Raw genomic sequence first — 20,143 nt, forward strand, 5'->3', positions numbered from 1 at the left:
ACAGCCCACTTTCTGGAGATGCAAAAACATGACCACATATTTTTATTAGGCTGTTAGAAGTGTTCCAGCATCGTCGTGATTAGACAGGCAGGGAAGAAACAGGAAGAAAAAAACACAGCAGTATGCACTTTCAAGAGCTTGCAGCCAACAGGTGGTATTTAACCTCCTATCTAGCTGGAATATTCACTATATATTCAATATTATCTTTCTTTATATATATACATATATATATATATATATATACATACATACATATATATTTTTCAGGAAGTAATGCTTTTGAGTTCATCGCCAGCACACTCAGGCACTGCATCAGCAACAAATAGGTGAATTTCTGGAGGTCTTAAGACAGGAGCAAAACTAACCCAGCTTCTGCTTTGCAGGCAAAACCCCAGGTCTGTAAGGAAGCATTTTAAGAAGCCATTAGTCCACCTAATACTTTCTGAGTCTTCTGGACAGACCACAGCTATCAAACTAAGTTTTAGGCCTTTAGAGCTGATGCAAATTCACCAGCTGTCACCAAAAAATCAGTTATCAGTCCCCCAGAACATTAATCACAGGGTTTGGCTTTGATATAAAAGCACTTATCTACTTCTAATTAGAATACCACCTAGAAAAATGCCTATTTTTGTGCCTCATCAAATCCAAGCTCAGGCAGGTACTCTCCTGCCCTTTGGAGGCTGATGTTACATCTGTGACACAGAAGACTCACTGCAAACACCTGCCATGAAGAGGCAGCTTCACAACTCAGCCTGGGTTTGCTTCATTATTCTGGGGCAATGCATGTTCAGAGCAGGTCCAACAAGAGGCAAGGTGCTCTGAGCCTGGTCTGGTTCAGTCACAAACATCTCCAGGGTTGGAAAACTCACAGTCCTCTATGTCCATTTAAAGAAAATGTAACATCAAGTGCAAACACTTACTAGAGGCTTCTACATATTTAGTAGCACTTTACCTCACAAGTCAGGATGTATTTGGCCCAAAAAGAGACTCCTCATTAAAAGAAGTCAAAATGAGCCATAGACACAAACAGGAGAACATCAGGTAGATATTACACAGCTTGCACGTACGCTGAAACTAAAACAAACTGAAAAGTAGCTCTGAAGGAATTAATAGGCTTCACTGAAGCTGAGCTTTATTTAGCTTCTAACAAAAATATTTTATAGCCAGGCTATGTCATTTAAATGTGTTGAGCCCATTTGTCAGGAAACACTCTGCAGGGGAGAATGTCCACATTTTGGAAAACACATCTAGACCTACGGACATTTGAATTTTAGTAAGAACAGGGACAAAGCTCTTTTTAAGAGCAGGGAGAGGCAAATAAAGCAGGCTACTTCCTTCAGGGGCTTGTGATGGTTTGCCTAGCAGTTCATTGCTGGCAAATATGCATTAAGATCACAAGCTAAGCTATCTGAAGAATTAGGCCATTCTATTATCAGTTTGCATGGAATATGCTAATATCTCACCAAGTTGCACCACTGTACTATCATCTTGCAGCACACAAGCCTACAGCTAGAATACTCAAAGCATCTTCAGCAGCTTCCTACTCTGAAAACAACTACACATAAGTAAAACAAATTCATTTTAGCAAAGAGAAATACACCTTTAGTGATTCACGTTAATGTCAACAGATTCTGAGGAGATGAAAAAGGCATACCTGCATACCTCACATACCTGAGATGGCAGCTGCTCCTTCCACCAGAGTCATACAAAGCCATGAAAGAGTAGACTTAAGTGAGATTTTCTAGCCCAAAAGCTTGGGGAGAAGTTACATATACTGTGGTTCCCTTAGTTAGGTGAAAAGGTAAACTACTAGCAGACATTTGATACTAGTTTCTAGAAATGGGTAGTAAAAAACACTTTAGAAAACTTCTGAAGATAGCATTAAATACCTTCAACCACACCTTACGAAACAGATACACGCTTCATGAAACAGGTAAGAACATTCACATAGTCAACTTCTGGAAAAATCCCTTCTTCATGCTTTAACGTTAATCATATTGAGAAAACCTTAACTTTCGGAGGACAGCTAAACACACCCTAAGGCATTCAAAGAATACAAAGATTGGCCATTTCGGAGTGGTCAGAAAGGTGGCCATCAATTTGCAAAGCAGCAATGCTTCAGACAAATGGTGTACCTATCTGTCTACGAGAGATCATTTAGATAACCTCGTGCTTTCTCCCAGCCTCACTCCAACTCTTGCATACTTCATTTCAGGTAAGGCTCAAAAGAATTCCATTAGAAGGAGAAACCTAGGTTCAAATAGTTTTCAGTGTAAAAAGCAAGCAGTGTAGGAACAAGTGACAAATGCTGACCTTCAGACTTTCCAAAATTGACCATATTCTGAGGCTGAGGCAGGCAGTGGTGCACAGGTAAAGCCAGCAGTGACCCTATCCAAACCCCAGTGGAATATTCATACATGTTTCTGAGAGTACCTAGCTTAAATACTTTGGATCCTGTTGTGATGCTTTATGAAAAGACAAAGGATGTACAAGACACAAGTGGAAGAATTCTCACAGCTTGGAAGTTTCAGAGCTGAAGGAACATCATGAGCTGCTGACAGACAAGGTGGTGTTAAAACACAATTACACAAATATATACTTTGATGTGTATTATATATATCATATATACTATGACGTGTTATGAAACATGATTAAAAGCTGTACTGGATGCAATCAATTGACTGTTTTTATACTGAAGTTCTTGACTTTCTACAAACTGTTCTTCCTGATCTCACTGGTGATTTCCTAAGTCATATTCTTTCACATTTCCCCAACATACTCCCATCTTAAGCCAAGGAAAATACAGCCCAGTGTTCTTGGTGTTCCAAAATCCCCAAACATTGCAGTTTGAACTCTGAACTTGTGACTGGTGATGCTGCATTCATAGGAAACACTGGAACCCACTTAACTCAAAAACATTTACTCTTTAACTCCCTTTTGTAACACACCCAGGTGATACTACTGTACTATACAGAAACAAGTATGTTTGGTTTATTCATGACTTCCATTGTGAACTTAAGACAATTTTCACTTCTTTTGAGTTGATGTGAAAGGGATCCAACAGGAGAAAAGGCAGAAAGCACCAGTGTTGACTACAGAAACAGTTCACTGCAGACTGTAGAAGCATTTACCAACCTCCATCTACCCACTGCTGAGCCTTTATAGTTTATGCCCACCATTAAAGCTTCAGAAACCAGCACTGAAACAGTTAACAGGTGTCAGTGCCTTCTTCACTGCTTTAAATAAAGAGATATTCTGGAACAAGACACAAGGCCTTGTGGCTACCCCAGATGGTGCAGTGAAACCATGGAAGAAGCCAGGTGTACATTCCTCACTTCTACCAACCAGTTACTAGCTCTAGGCTATCATCTGAAAGACTTACATTAGGAGTCATTTAAGAATACTTTCAAACCATCACCATAACATTTGACTGGTTAGAAATTGGAAAAGGCAGCTAAATTCCAAAGCCTGCTGGTAAGACAAGCGAAAAAATATTTGCAGGTTTGGGGACACCCACACAAAGCAGGAAAGCCTGTTATTACAGCACCTTGTTTCACACAAGTGCAAAGTCTTTTGGCTAAAGAGATAAATCTCTACTACTGAAGTCAACACCAATTCCACTCCTAAAGAGGGTATGCTGCACATTTTAAGATGCTTTTCCTAGATCTCAGTGATGTTGAGTTCTATAAAACATCTCACACAAATGCATGCAGTACACCCCAATTCTTAAGGCTTTCCGCAGCCCGCAGCACAGCAGCTTGTGATGCAGGAGACAAAAGCCTAAATACAGCTGCCATCAAATTCCATTCTGCAGAATTAAATAAGCCTGTAGCTCACGCTTCTGTTTGGGGCTCATCGATGGACTGTATTACTCATTTAAAATAATTACAAAGCAGCCTTAACATTTTTTATTTTTTTTTATTAGGTTTATTATGACTTAGAGTTTCTATTACTCCAGTTGGGTAAACCACATTTGAGAATAAGTTTAACTGCAGGACTTCAGTTTCAGCCAAAATCATTTTTGCATTACTTTATTGTAATATAACTTTAAATTTAACATTTAAAACGTATTTCATTAATAAGCAAGCCAAGCTCAGTAGCTTCAGTGCAGGATGTACTGTATGTAACTTGCCGCACATTCATGTTAGATTTGATGTACATGGAAAAAAGACCAGTCAACTCATGATTCATAAGAGAAAGCAAAAATAAGCACTTCCTTAAAAATCAAACTAAACAGTCCTCAGTTCAGTGTTTCTTTAACATCAACTTACTTCTGGCTCCAGGAGCTAGTTTGGATAACAGCAGAATGCTGCTTCTCAGAATTACACTTTTCTACACTGACACAAGAAATAATCTTCAAAGCAAAAGGTACTGAGCTTTAACTTGTTTTCTCGAGACAATCTGTTCTCCCATTTACCACGTGAATATGTGCATTTTGGATTATTCCAGCAAGGGTTAACAAAGAAACAGTTGGGGCTGAACAGAAAAACAAGTTGCCAAGTATTTAAGGTACAGGCAAAAATATCACTGCAATTAGTTTAAGACTGTTTTCTCCTCAAAGAAAAAATGGCACAAATCACAGAAAGCCAAATAAACGTAGTTTTGAGTGGTAGTAGACTGAAGTAATGCTTCAGAACATTAACAGAACAGAACTGCAAGGAAGGGGAGACAATCTGAATAGGTTCTGTGTATTTGGGCTAGACCAGAAGCACTGTTAACAGTTCAAACCCTGTATGCAGAACTCTGATATCAGTATGTTGCTACCCTTACACATAAGGTGTTAGAAGTTGCAGAGCATAAGCATATCAGTTGTACAAACCAGTTAATGAATAAACAAAACAGATGATGATTTCCACGCGTCTTTTCTGGTCAGGATTCCAGCCTGTGACTTTTCATTTTGCGATTGTCCATTTAGGACAGAGAAACTCCTCTATCAAAAGCCAAATAAATACTAATGCTTAGATACTTAAAAGTTTCAGTTGAAAACGCAGTCAAATGAATATTAGCTTTATGCAGCTTTAATATTTTACATAAAATAAGTCTTACGAATCATAGTTAATAGCAGTAACTGAAACTAAGGTATACCAAGTCCTTCAGGTGATGTGCAAGTTAAGCTATGTAACACAGGCAGGGAGTTTAGAACAGGTCTTACCATCTTGCTTTGCACAGTTCTTACACTTGCCCCATAAACTACAGAACCTCTAGCTACAGTGTTGTGCAAATGTTGACATCCTTAAGAACTCTTCAATGTAAAGAAATATGATGGAAGCACCACAAAGCAAGGAAGTTTTGCTCCTAAGAGACTTGAATTCTGAAAGTTTTTAAATATCAATTACTGTCTTGCCTCATCAAGCAACCACCAATGAAAGAACATCAGGGCAAAATGAAGCAAGACTACAGTCAAGTCTGCTTCAAGTAACAAGAAATACAAAGATCTGACTCTACAAGCACATAAGCAGAAGTCTTAAAGAGCTGTATACAAATGGAGCTCAAGGTGCCATAACTGTTAAGTAGGACACCAGAATTTTGCACTGTGGATCTAGAACAGCTGCATTTCATCAAAGATGAGTCTATGCTTCCAGTTAAGCACATATACCACCTCACTAAACACCCTTTCCCAGCTCGCAGGTCTGGAGCTCCTTGTTTTCTTATTCCTTGTGTATTATTCATTTTTAGGCAGAGATTCAGAGGCCATAAAAGCCAGTCTCCACCAAAAAAAAAAAAAAAAAGACTCCTACCTACATGTAAAAACAGAAGTTCTTTGAGATTGATATATCCATCCCCATTCAGAAACTGATTTGCAGCCGATCAGTCTTGATGTCTACTTCAGTTTTTGATAACACTTACTTTATGGCAGAGTTTGATCCTATGAATGTAAGCTCAACACAAAAAGAAAGCCATTTATCCTTTTTAATTCATCCTTACAGCATGTTTATCCAGAACTTTTTAAAATCAACTTCCAGTTTTAAATTATTTTCTTAGCACTTGACAGAACCTGCACTGTCACCCGCCATGAAGGAGGTGGCATCACAGAGAATCTTAAGTTAGTCCAAGTTCCCACTTGTGACCAGAAGTCTTACTTGTTAGACAATACCCTTCCTTCAACTACTCCCCCTCACTCCCCTCTCCTCCCACCCCTCCCCAGCAATGGGCAATTACTCCACAAGAAATGTAAAATGGGATATGGGTGTACACAAAGCCTACCCTTCACTAATACTGAACAGAAAAGCCTACTTTCCAATTACAGGACATCTTCCTCTAAATTTAGGTCAGCACTGGTGCAGTCTGCACTGTGTATTGTTACCACAAGGATAATACCATTAAGTACATATATTTCCTCAAACTGAAGATTCAAAAGTCTATGAAGTTAACTGGGGAAGTTTTATATTGCTACTTCAGAGCACTAAACACACAAAGTGAACCCAATAAAGATCCTTGTATTGATTCAATATTAAGTATTAATTGCATGACCATCATAGCACCTCTTTACATTATCACACAATCACCAGAATTATCAACTGCTTTTAAAACTAAAAAGGGTACAGTCCAATATTTATAACTTGCACACTGTTACTATAGAGAAACTAGGTGCATGGTACAGTGCTGCAAAAATGGAAGCCTGCAGTTTTGACAAAGATGCCAAGTCATGTAGTAGACAATTTCAGTCAAACTGGCAATACTGTTTAAGCAAATACTCAACACAGCAGGAAATAAAGGACAAAAGAAGCATTCTATAACCAAATAAACGTCTGAAATTTCCTCTCCCTTTAAGAATACAAGTAAGGTCACTTTTAGCCTTGGAACAGATACATGTTCGCCTATGATGATCTTGCTAGCTACTACACAATATCTGATGTCCTCTGCTAAGAATATAGTTTAAGAAAGCCGCAGATACAAGAGGCGTCTAACGTAATACCTAAAATTTTTTATGGCAATTATTGAATTTGTCTTAAACAGTGAATATGGGAAGATGGCCTCACGTTTCCTTTTCAATAGTACTCTGAGGATCAAGTGGCTTTCAAGCAGCATGGTGGGTTTGAAATTTATGCAGTTTAGATCATTCTGTTGCGTTTATGAGTTGGTGAGTCTGTAATGACATCGCCACACTGGGCTGAGGTACGCTTTCTAGTTCCACCATTGTCCAAGTGGAGTGCCATTTCTTCTGATATGAAAGTGTTCAAATCAACATCATGAAGTCCGTTTCTCCTTCGACTAGCATTGGAACCACTGCTCACGTGAGTAGGAGAGCCTGGGGTACTTGAGCGAACACTTATACTAGCCATTGCACCACTAAGACCTAAGGGAAGAAAAGAAAGAACATTTAGGACATGCAGCAAAGAAAGCAACTTCCTGTGTGTACAGGGACGACATTTATCTGACGTAGTGATACGTTACAGGCACTTCATCCCATTATTTGTGCCACGCACACTCACTCGAAGGCCAGGACACACCCTCCCACCTCTCTGCCATGCCTTCTTAGCTTTTACTATAAGAGAACACAGAAGTTGGAAGAGCCCCTTAGAAAATTTGGAGTGAGTTCATACACCAGGTTGTAGAGGCACACTACAGCAAATGCTTGCTCCACAAGCAGATGACAGGCTAGTCATAGTGTGAAAACACTCAAAGGAAGGGTAGTCTATCCCATGTGGCAGCTTCAACCTAAGCTATTTCCAACACAGAACGAAACCTTCCCTACGAATGCAGTTAATTGCACAGTTGACTTAGTCTTGCTTCAAAAGTTCCCCTTATGTTCTGAAGGGAACTACAGCATGACAGCACATCACGGACAGGTTTGTAAAGCAACCAATTTAATTATTTAAGTAAAAACAATTGAGGGCTGCCACTATTAGCCAACACATTAGTATTCAGAGCACTTAAAGCAGAAAAGCAAGACCACATGTCAATTGACCAAAATTCACTACTGGCAGATCTGATCCAAAACAGCGTCACTGACTCCCTGCTATCACTATGCTTCCTAGCACTTCATTAATAACCTGAACAGAAGTGAAAACTTCATACTAATTAACAGATTCTAAAGCCATCTGCAGTGATGGCAGGTTGATACACAAGTCGTGACAGGACAGGTTAGCCAGATTCACTCTACATCACTGCAGAAATAACATTGAAAGCTTTGATCTTGTAATACAAGATCTACTTTACATGGAATATTTTGCACTATGTCCAGTAAAAACTAATAGCTTGTGCTTTCTTACAGCTTCTGCTCACAGCCCCAGTGAATGTCCCAATGACTTAGAAGCATGGTTTAAAGCCTGACCAGAATCCTGCAGGGTTTTAACAACATAAAAATTCTTTTCATCCAAAATGACAGAAAGTATTTGGAAAAAAAAAAAAAAAAGTAAAGTAAAAGCCCCTTTAATGAAAAAATAGGCCACAGCCAAAAAGCTTTGTTCTGGTACTCCCAGAATTCAGGTTGAGCTTAAATTTGAAGTCATTAAAAAAAATGAGACTCATATCTACAAAATAAAGCACCCAAACGAAAAAAAAAAAAGCTAGATGTTTAAAAGTTAGGCAGGTAAGAAATCACTGCACAATTCAAAGATTGCAGGAAGTTTAATTTCAACTGACACAGCATTAGAAAGAACATTTCATCCTGTACAATTCAACTGCAAAAACAAAACTGACAGTACAGAGGGTAAATGTTTCTGACGCTTCCAAACCCAAACTGACACTTTGCCCATGGTTCTCCATAGCACTAATTCCAAACATAATTGCTCTGAACACACAGGTTCAGTACTGTTACTTCCACAATTGACAGTTTACATAACTTTCAGTCATTGGCTGTTCTGTAGAACTCAGAATCAAGTGATCAGTGTATTTTATTATTTTTTTTTTTAGAAAAACTATTCTAAAACCAAAACTGATCTCTCAGGTGAGAAACCATGTTTTAGCCATCACTCAAGAACTACACTCTGAAGAAGAGACTTTCAAATACCATACATTGTTTGAAGCCATAGATTCACAAGTCAGAATTAACAAGTATCTACTACACTGCAGCATCCTAACAGAGGATGGCAAGCAATGCCTCAAGCAGATATTCACTTCTCAGTATTCAGGTAATAACAAATCACTACAGATTTAGACTCAGAACCAGCCTCTCTCTTGGAGACTACTCTGAAGATTATAAACTTTAATCAAGCCTGGTGTCAAAGGCAGTGGGTTAGCTTTGAAACAGTGGCTACAAAGATCAGAATACAATGACATTGCAACACAACGCAGTTTAAATTTCCATCTCATACTAGATCAGTTAGGTATCTGTAGGTCATCATTAAGAATGCAAACAGCCTCATCATGGAGTGGCAGTTCTGTATTGGTTATAGCAGTTGCCATATTACATAGCACTACACAGCAATCTAATGTCAAATGAAACATTTACATCCATTGAAGACTAGGCAAACTAATATAGAAGAATGAGGGAAAAAATATCAAGACATACTGAAACACTGAATTGCCATTTGACACAAGCAATATTACTGAAGACAATCAGCAATGTAATTGAAAAGATCTGTTCTCTGTTGCCAGAAAACAGCATCTTTCAGGATGAATGATCCACAGTTCACTTCTTCTAGGAAAGCTGTTGTCACGCAAGAGGAAAATCTCAGAAAACCCATTCACTGAGAATTATTTCAAGTTTTTGGTGTATTCTGAGAGCATTTCAGTTAAGCAGTTAGGTGAACAGTAATAGATACTACACAATAAGATGACATGATTAGCAACATCATTTAACAACTTCATTTCTGTACTGTGATTAACAGGACCTAATCACAGGCACAGCTTTGTCTACAAAATAGGACAGATTCAATGGCTACTGAAGTGTTTTCATCTATTTCATTACCCCATGATCACAGCTGAAATCTCCCACTGCTCTTCGTAGATCTTTCTCTAAAAGCCCTTAAGAAAGGACACATTGCTCTCCTCTTCGCCATGCCTTAAATTGGAGGGCACTGTCTGAAGTGTTTTATAGTATTCATTACTTTCTCACTACCACTATTTTTTCAGTCAAAGCTCTTATGAAATACATTGATTTTTGTGAAATTACTGCTATCTGAAGGGTGTTTTAGAGCACTTACTATAACGCTATTAGTAAAAGTTACAGTATAGAAAGGATATTAGGTAGGTAGCTTACAATTAAGTACTTACTCTCCAAGGTTATCTAATCATTAGATGCTTGGCTAAATGTGCAGAGAATGAAATGTTTAGGTTAAATAAAACTGCCAACTCTAGCACACATTTACTTACACTAACCTAACTGAAGCTTTATAAACCACAAACTGTTTCACCTGCACTGCAGCCATGATCCCAATGAGTTATTCAGGTCACTATCAAATACTGGATAGCCACTATTCAGTACAGTCATGGTATGAACTACTGTTTCCAGACGTTTCAATCAGAAGGAATACTCACACTTGAAGTGTGACCAAAACAAGAATTAGTTAACTTCACAAAAAATCCTCGTCACACCACCACTGTTCAAATTACTGCTACACAACAAGTTCCAGCAACACACCAACACAACCTTTATGTCAAATTTAACCCTATCCAATTCATCTAAACTCTAGTCTCCCATGGTCTCTATCAGTTGCTTCCTTCTCCATTTTTTAATATTGATTTGTAATACAAAACAGACAGCAAGACAAGACAAAACCTGATGGACATTTAGAATCCTTGAGTCAAGCCACATATTTCCATCTGGCAGAGTTAGAGTTTAGCCCAGAGGGACTGAATCAATGCCATGTCAACACTTAATCTACCGAGCAAAAACTCCACTGTTTCTACACTGAGCTCTTGCCTACCAGCGCATCATTTTAAGTAAGAACACTGAAGTACAATGCTTTTCACTACTGCCTTGCTGAGCTGCTGCTCGCCTCAAATACATGACATTTTCTCCCATGCTTCTGGAAAAGAGTACAGATCCCACACTGAGCATACATCTGACAGAGCATCAACCCCATGCTGGAAGGCCAAAGCATCATTCCAGACTGCAGAACAACCAGCACCCCTTAAGAGTCTTGTAGGCAGACAGCATTCTACCTATTAGTAAGGCAGAAAGTGCTCTGGTACATGTCAGCTTCTAGAAATTATGGCTATCAGTTCAATTTAATCTTTATTTGAAAACTCTTCTCACAGATACACACTGAGGAAGCACATGAAGATGCACCTAAGCCTATGCTAACTGCTTTTTTTTTTTTTAGGGTTAGATGAAAGTCACAAACTCAGGTTTGAGGAGTTGAACAATAGCAGCATTTTATCTTCATTACTTCCAGGAATATGCAGTATCACCACTTTAAGAAAAATCCACTTGAGCTTCAGGGTAAGACAGCATACTTTACCTTAACTACTTCCCAAATTGTAAGAGTACAGCCTTTAACAGCTAGTTTCAAGTGAGATTATATTTCAAATGGTGCCCTCCAGCACACCAATAATGCAAAGCTGCCATCAAGGGCAAACATTTTCACTTGCCAGTTTACTCTCTGAGATTCCTTCTTTGGTCCCCAGAAGTTACACTGAAGGAGTTCAGTAACAGATGCACACAGCAGAAGTGCCATAACAGAAAAGTAAGATCACCATAAAAAAGGAACTCTTCCAAGTTAGTACAGCTTTTCTTGATCATTCTGCTTTTAAAACAGAAGAGTAAAGAACAAGTTTACTCCGGACGTGAATAATGCCACAAAACTAGGTTTGGGGTTCAAAATGCCCAGCCTTCATCAAGAAAGCCATTTAATCACCTTGCTGAGTTCTAATACACACCAGACAAGGATCAAAAGGCAAGAAGTTTAAAACTGCAGTTTTAGGGAGATTTGCAGATGCAGCATATGGTTTTCAAGATTCAATTACAGATACTCTAGAGTTTTATTTTAAGGAATACACAGAGCTGTGCACAGTCTTCCAGGAAGTATTAATAAACTACATCACTATATAGCTGCTTCTCTAAGTTCTCAGATTTAAATATAAATAGTGAGACTTAGGTATAGTAGTCTGATCAGCAAATTGAAGGATCTAGGTCTTCAGTCATACTGCCATCCCCTTCTGAGCAGCAGCAACATGCCAGCAAAGGAGCTTCAGAGCTTTATTCTGTACTTTAACTCATATCTGTTTTACTAAAGACACCACATTAAGCAGCGAGTTTCCATATTGCCCTCAACTCTGATTCAGCCCATCCATGTCACTGACAGAGGAATACTCTACTCCACAGAAAGCCTTCTGGCACAAAACCCTGCTTTCACACACTGGTCAGAAATTTCACTTAAAGCCTTAGTCCTGAACACTTGCTGAAGCTGCTCTCACTACCACGTTCCCTCACATCCAGAAGTAGCACACCACTTCAGCAGCCTGCCAAAGATGCAGACACACAGCCCTACATTAATTTACAAACAAGAGTTACCTGCAGTTTAAAAAAAGTTGAAGCAGTTCTAAGATGACCAACAATAAACAGGAACAAAGATGAGACGATAGTTTTATCACTACTTCCTCAGTGTTAGAAAAGGGCAAGAAGGAGATGGAAGGCAACAAATTGTAGACACTAGCCTAGAAACACTCAGGGGGCCCTACACAAGTCTAGTGACTGAAGGAGGAATACAAAAAGCATGTGTCATATCAGACTGAAACTGATATCAGAAGAAACTAATCCAGAAGGTGACTGACATGTAATCCTGCCCACCAGCTGATTAAGGGGAAGAGCACATTTCTAGTCCTTCCTGCAGTACTACCAGAGAAAACTTCCTACTCTGCTCATGAGCCTCATTCCTTTCATATTCCAAACGTTGTACCCAGAAGTTCCCCTTTGCTCTTCCATGAACAATCTCTGTACTAAGAAGAGATTAAAAAACAATTATAATAACTTCAGTGAATACCCACCAATTAACTGCTTGAAAGTGCTCGGCGTTTAAGCGACTTGTAAGCCTTTAAGGTAATCTGCACAGGGTTTAAATGTAGTTTCAGAAAGGAAGGTTTTTTTTTTTTTTTTTTTTTTAAGTCCGCTTATCATTTTGTATAACATGAGAGTCAGCTTCTGCAGCTGTCCTCCTCATGAAATCAGCTTAACCTACTGAATAAACAATACTGGTACACAGAGTTCTCTAGCCAGATTCCAGTATGAGAAGGAAAACAGCCAAAAAACATGATCAGGTGTAAGTATGGTTCATTGAAGTGGCAACAGAGCAGCCAGTAACATGTCTAAGTGACAGCCTAATTCTGGTAACAGTGCAGGGCTTATTCATCTTGAAAAACTGCCACAGCAGAGCAGAGGCAAAGACTGCATTTTAAGGAATGCACTTAACTACTTAAATCCTATTCCCTACCAAAAGTAATATGGTAATGTTTTCATTTATTTTTCACAGATATTTCCAGACAGTTTTATCTTTAAGTCTCCACAAACAGCTCATTATTAGCTCAAAGTATCTGTTACCCTTTAGAAATTTTGCAAGGCATAATAAAATCCAAAGGTGAACTGCTTTTCACCTCATGACCATTTTCTTTTTCACTTGTTGAATGAAAGTTCGAAGCAGAATTAGCTGCTGAGAATTTGTAACTCTTAAAAAGCTACACCAGCACTACTGACAACAGCAAGGAAATCCACTATGGATCAACTAGGGGTACATCTTTAAGAAGTGAACTAGGAATCAGAGCTGAACAGGACTCCTGCAGTGAAGGGAACCTACAATATCCCTCTCCATGCACTTGCTGGAGCAGAATACCACACTATTATCCTTGCACCAAAAAACAAGGGCACTAAGACATATAGTTTCAAACTGTCAATTCCTTCCTCTACCCCACATAAATCTGTTAGTTACTTACTACTAGTTAACACTTAACTAGGTGCAAGTGTAGTATTATCACTTCCCAACAATTGTATTTATTTTACCATTGATACAAATATCATCTCTTCATGCTTCAGAAATACTCTAAGCTGATACTTAACTTTGAGTTTCAGATGTATTACATTCTGCAGCCATGAACTCTTTCCACAAAGCACCTCGCTCATATTTGACCACATAGCTTTTTAGCATCTAGCAAATCTTACACATACAGAAAGCTCTTAGAGAATTAGGTAGGCACCTTCAACTGGAACACTGAGTACATGACAAAGATATCAGTGACCAAAATCCAAAGCATAAGAGGAAGACATGCATCATGAACCCCCACCCAGTTTTAGCCAAGTAGTATCGAAAAATTACTGTTACCATGCAGAGCTATGGCTTCACGGAAGGGTTGCAAATCAGTCTCTACAGATGAGCTAGTTTCTGTTGAAGTAGCTCGGTTAGGGGATACTACAGTCAGTCTTGGAGGAGCTCTAGAATTTCTTGGAGGAGGAACTTTTCCACATAGGAAGCTGATCAAGTCTTCTCTACGAATAGTTCTTCTGCGTTTTTTAACCCAAGCTAACACATCCTTGTTCCGACGTTGATAGCCAATCTGAATTCCTACATCAAAGCTTCGCTGATGGGCATCCACACTTTCTGCAAGAAGACAGAAAAGTATTCTTAGCAAATATTACAGATGGAACAAAACAATATATAGTATGGTACACACCGATATGATTTTCTTTCAGCCAAAAGAAATAAGCGTGTCTTCTACAGGTTACTGTAATACAGCACCTAGTTTGTAGCAGTGAAAATGAGTCATTACAACTAAGTATTAATTAAAAGGACTTGATTAGTTCCTTTTCCTCCCCCTACATCTTTACAAGTCAGAATTTAAATTCCTCAGCAATAGCATTTATTCGCTATACCTGAGGTTAGCAATAGAACACTGAGACCATACTGTATTAACATCAGAAGCATCCTTTGAGCTGGTCAGTCTGAGACAGGTACTTAAATCAGCAGACATGCATTTGCTTAATGAACAGCAGCACACTTCAACTTTCCATGCACTCCTAAAGTACATCAGCAGAGTTAGGAAATTCCACATAAAAGAATTAACTCATTTTCTCACTGCTAGCAGATGCACAATTTTCAGAAGATTCCCATTTCTTTAGAGTACAAGCTTACTCCAGATTTCACATAGAGGAAATTTACAGGAGACCATAGTTTTGAACCTAGCTAGAACAGCATTTCTGACATCCTTCAGTTAAGCTTCTTTTGTAAATATATTACCTAAGACTTTCCTTCCTCATTTAGGAATCCATTACAAGTTTGATATACAAAAGCTTTGAATAGGTATTACTTACTATTATCCCTGCTACAAAACACAGTTTTATTCTTCACTGATGCTATCAGTCATCTGTGCACAACAGTTAACTCCACTTCTAACAAGCACTATTTATTTGTATTACATTGTCCTCAAACTTCAGCAAGCTCTTGGCTACCAGTTGAAGAAGTACTATCAGCAAATTTCAGAGAACAGATGGGACAAATCATTTTCTTTACTCAGGTATGTTATCTTGTTTGCCATGAAAACCACTGCCATGTTAGCTCTCACTCCATTCAAAGTTAAAACAGCACCCACTCCAACTCAATTCACTTGACTTCCAGATTTGTTTTTAAACTTAAAGACAGAAGAAGCTGCTTTTGAATTCTTCCTTTACTAATGAAGTCCAACATAAAAGCCATTTCCTCAAAATAATGTTGAGATTTATGAACAGCTGTCCAAGATATTGGCTTACAGATAAACAGAGACATACACATCTAATCTATTTCTCACACACAAGAACAAGAATAACCACTTAAGTGCCAATCTTGGACATTACTGTAAGGCACCACTGGATGGCCCATAAAGGAGTGCTAAAAAACTACCACATAACAGCATTTCAAATATAGCACAACTTACCAAGGAAGGAAATACTGGATCACACAACCACACAAAGTATGTTTAGTATGCTAACATTACCTTCATGCACTCTGTTTTATAGTACTTTCTTATGCTGCTTTGTAACCAAAAGACTGAAAGGTCTACAAAAGCTAATTCCTGTCGAAGCATTGGCAACTTGACAGATTATTCCTCCAGGCACTTTAACTCCATACTATCTCTGACTCCAGTGCAGTAGGGCAAGAGCTACCCAAACTCCTCAGAGCTAGTCTGGAAGCTGACAACAGTCCTTTAATCCCTTCCTGAAATACCTTGAGAAAACCCTGAGAGATGAAGAGCCCAGCTCTACATCAACAAGCCTGCTCTCCTTGTGTACAAGAACACTTGACAAGGGGCTAACTAAGGTCAGTTATGAAGGCAGCCACTGATTGTCAACATACCCTAGGCAAATTTCAAGCACCATTACCCTAGGAAAGACCAGGCATTAAAACCTACACCTGCTTTGTTCACAAAGTCAGACTGAGAAGATACACAAGCAGTCAAGCTGCCTACATTTCACAATTACAAATACTAATATTAGCAGAAAGTTACATTTTTCAATAAGTTAAACTGTGGGCTCACAAAATCATCAAAATAACTAAAACCCTTACAAAGCAGATGTTCACTTCTTTAAGTGAAAACAGAAATCCACAATCCAGATGCTCTTCAGATCATGGTACAATAACACAATTTATTTTGAAGAAAATGCTAATATACATGCAATCACACTATCTGCCCTACACACTGTTTCTTACATTGCTCCCATTAAAGGCTTTGATGCCTTGAAGTTATCAAACCAGAAACCCACTGGGGCAAGAGAAAGTAGGTAACATTTAGTTCACAGTACCTAGCACTTCAATGTTTTGTCAGAATTCCTTTGAAATAACTATTACTGAGTGTGTGAAGGAGCCACAGAAGGTTTTAAAGAGTAATTTTCTGTTTATTACTCAAGGCAAATTCACATTAATGGGCTCTTTACTTGCAAGGTACACCATGGTCTAGATGATCCTAGGCATATTCTCCTACCTTTTAAGGGGACTTACTCAACTGGGAATCAAGTGAGGACTGAAAGGAAGACTGCAGTTTTGAGTAACTAAGCACTTAATTCTGTTTAAGAGAAGTTTCAGATACTCCTTTGTGAAGTATTACATGATATCTGCCTGAAGACAGCATGCTATTTTAATTCTAGTTTCCCTGATCACTGAGAAACTACATATTCTTCTCTTAACCACATTATTGCAGAAAAATAGGTCTCATTTAACTTGATTACTTATAACACAAGTAATTTAAGCAAAAATTAAGGCTGTAGCAAGGACATTGGAAAGGACATCATTTGCAACAAACTAATAATTCTAGACAATTTACTACCTGCTGCTCCTCCAGCACCATGCTCAAGAGACAATGGAGCCTGTCCACGTTTGAGCAGCTCTCTCCCTCAGGATGGGCATTAGCCCATTACATGATGGGCTGCCCCTTTACACAACTCACAACACATACAGAATAGTCATACACACTTCCTGCAGGAGAGATGATCATTGCTAGTGAGGGCTATTTATCTACATTTCCTTATTGCTTCCTCCACATCCCTCAGAAACCCCATGAGGCAGAAACATGCTAAGCTCTAGCAAATCCCACGAACCAGGAAATTCAAGACAAATGAAAAACTTCCAGGGTATACCATGTGCCATGCTATACAGACCAAGAAAAACACTTCCAGAACTTAAAGAAAAACAGCAATTTGAAACTCAAAAGTTTGAGTTTCTTCCTAGTAATGGAAGGCAGTAATAACAAATTCACACTTTGCTGAATTCATTCTCTGCTCATACAAGTATTGAACAATCCTTCTGAAGCAAGGAACTCTTGTACCAATCTAAGGAACACCAGAGTCCAGAAACAGATCTTAACAGATGGAGTCAAACAGCACAACAGAACGGCCATAAGCACAAGGAGCACAAGCTTTGGCTAATATCATCCTTTTACCATCACCCTAATGAAGAGTGAATGAAAATGAGGTGCTTAACAAAGTGGGAATCTTCTGCAAGGCTCACTGAAAGCGCCTCAGTGGCACAAGAACAAAGTTGCTTTTTTTTTTTTTTAAACCTATATGCAGAGTTCTGCAAACACTAAAGCCAACCTACACTTCAGTGAAAATGCACACACATTATACTGACATCCCAGCATTTAATACACAACGAAATTAAAGCTATGGAGGACACTGAAGTCCTGCAGAAGCTCTTGCACTCTTCCCTTGAATCATGAGAGGCACACTAAGAACATCCTCTTTCAAGGGTCTCAGAACAAAACAGCCTTTAAGTTGTTAGTCACTGACATGAGGCAACAGAAAAGATTCAACTGCTGTCAGCTAAAACGGCACAGGGAAAACTCTCAAGATTCAGGAAGCAGTCTCGGGTTAGATTTTATCAGGGTGAATAAGAGACATTAGCAGGCCCCGCTTATGAGTAAGCCGAGGCAGGAGGCCGAGCGGGCCCGGCTCAGCGGGGAGGGCCACGGGCAGCAGCCCCTTACCTTTGTAGAGGTTGGTGACCGCAGTGGCCGCGTTCTGGAAAGGGACCCAAAGGGAGAGCCCCGGCTGCTGGCACACCCGGTCTGCAGGGAGGGAAGGACACACGCTGTTTATTTTGGAGTCGCTAACTCCGAACGGCCATGTTAGGTTTCGCCATTTTGTTCCACCTCCCGAAGGCGGCTCGGCAGCGGGACCGGGAAGGGCGGCCGGCCGCCGGGGGGGCTCAGGTCACGGCGGCGGCTCCCGGGGCCGCTCGGGGAAGCGCCGAGCCGTGCCCCCGCCCGCAGACCCCGCCGCACAATGGGGCCGGCCCCGCACTTCGCCATTTTGTGGGCGCTTCTTCCCCGGGCTGGGCGGCAGCCGCCGCCGGCACGGCCGTCCGTCCGCTCCCCGCCCCGCCCGCGGCTCACCTCCGCAGAGCTCCCCGCCGCCCTGCCCCCTCCCGCCCGGCCCCCCGCAGCGGCGGCTCCGCAGGCTTCTTCCGGCGGCTCCCCGCGCCGCCATGCCGGGCCGAGCCTTCCGCCGGCGGCCGCGAAGGGCGACGTTCCTCGGCCGCCCTCACGCCATTTTGTTTTCCCGTCCGCCTCCATGGACGGGCGCGGAGCCTCCAGGCCGGAAGCCCGCTCCTCGCCCTGCCCGGGCCGTCCCGCCGCCACATCCCCTTTGTGGGGCCGCGGCCCCGCTCGCACTCCGCCCAGCGGCCCTGCACCGCCGCCGCCCCCGGGCCGGGCCCCGTCGTCCCCCGCCTTTTTCCCCCCTCCCCCCCCAGCCGCTCACCCTTGTACAGCTGGGCCACGGCGGTGGCCGAGTTCTGGAAGAGGTGCCACAGCTTCTGCTGCTTGTGCTCGGGCTGCGCCGCCGCCTCGTCCTGCAGCTCCGGCGCCAGCGCCTCCTCCTGCTCGGCCTCGGCGAGACACTGCCGCTCCCACTTGCTGAACCAGTGCTCGGGCCCGTGCTCCTGGATCTCCGCCTCTCCTTCCTCCTTCTTGTCCTCCATCCTCCGGCCGGCTCTGCGACCTCTCCGCCTCCTCGCAGGCCTGGCTCCGCCGAACGGCCGCACTACCCCTTTTTCTTCCTCCTCCTTCGCCGGCCCGGCCCTACCTCACCCCCATGCCGCCGGGCTCAGCCGGCCCGTCCCTCCGTTCCAAACACACTAAACGACGGCGCCGCCCCGAGCGCAATAAAAGCCCGGCGGAACCGCCCGGGAACACGCAGCCGCTCAACCCCGCCCCGCAGCGCCGTTGGACGCCCCTGCCCCGGCACCGCCGGTTTGAACAGCGGCGCTGCGCGGCACTGGTTCTCACGCACGTCAATCCGGCATTACGTCACGGGGGGGCGGGGCCGAGAGGCAGACGGCTCGTGTCGTCACCGACTCGTGCGCAGACGTTGCCAGCCGCGCGGCGCAGGCGCGCTGCCCTCCCCCGCTGCCTCGGCGCTGCCTCGCCACTCCCCCTGGCATGAGGCACGGCCCCGAGGCGGCCCCGCCCGCCGCCGCCCCTCGCCGCCCCCGCCCGCCGCCGCCCCTCGCCGCCCCTCGCCGCCCCTCGCCTCCTCGCCTCCTCGCCTCCTCGCGCCGGGTCCGCGCGCCGGCGGAGGGCCTGAGGCGAAGATGCGACTGCGCGGTTAGGGCAGGGCGGTTTTGTTGCTCTTGCCATATCGACGGTGGGGCGGGGTGAGGCGGTGACCCGCCTCGGGTTTCTCCAGCTATTGATACGCAGGGGGGGATGGGGCGAAGACTGTAATTGTCAGCTGGCCGCGTCCCGACCCGGCGAAGGGGCAGATCTGCGCCGCCGGATGGCTGCCCCTGCCCGGCGGGAA

The 20,143-nt window shown here is 42.1% G+C and overlaps 1 protein-coding gene across 1 annotated transcript; it reads right to left on the reverse strand.

The window, feature by feature from the left end:
• Positions 1–3,898: 3,898 nt before the first annotated feature.
• CUNH16orf72 (chromosome unknown C16orf72 homolog) lies at positions 3,899–19,548 on the reverse strand. The gene is made up of 4 exons (XM_042864280.1): positions 19,103–19,548; positions 18,328–18,408; positions 14,199–14,474; positions 3,899–7,297 (listed from the first exon to the last, which is right to left on the reverse strand). Exons 1-4 carry the CDS (start codon positions 19,320–19,322, stop codon positions 7,053–7,055), a joined length of 822 nt encoding a protein of 273 aa, XP_042720214.1. The 5' UTR covers positions 19,323–19,548; the 3' UTR covers positions 3,899–7,052.
• Positions 19,549–20,143: the final 595 nt, after the last annotated feature.

Source organism: Lagopus leucura, unplaced genomic scaffold (assembly GCF_019238085.1).
Source record: "Lagopus leucura isolate 7727_CA_CO unplaced genomic scaffold, USGS_WTPT01 Super-Scaffold_760, whole genome shotgun sequence".
NCBI classification, from domain to species: Eukaryota; Metazoa; Chordata; class Aves; order Galliformes; family Phasianidae; genus Lagopus; species Lagopus leucura.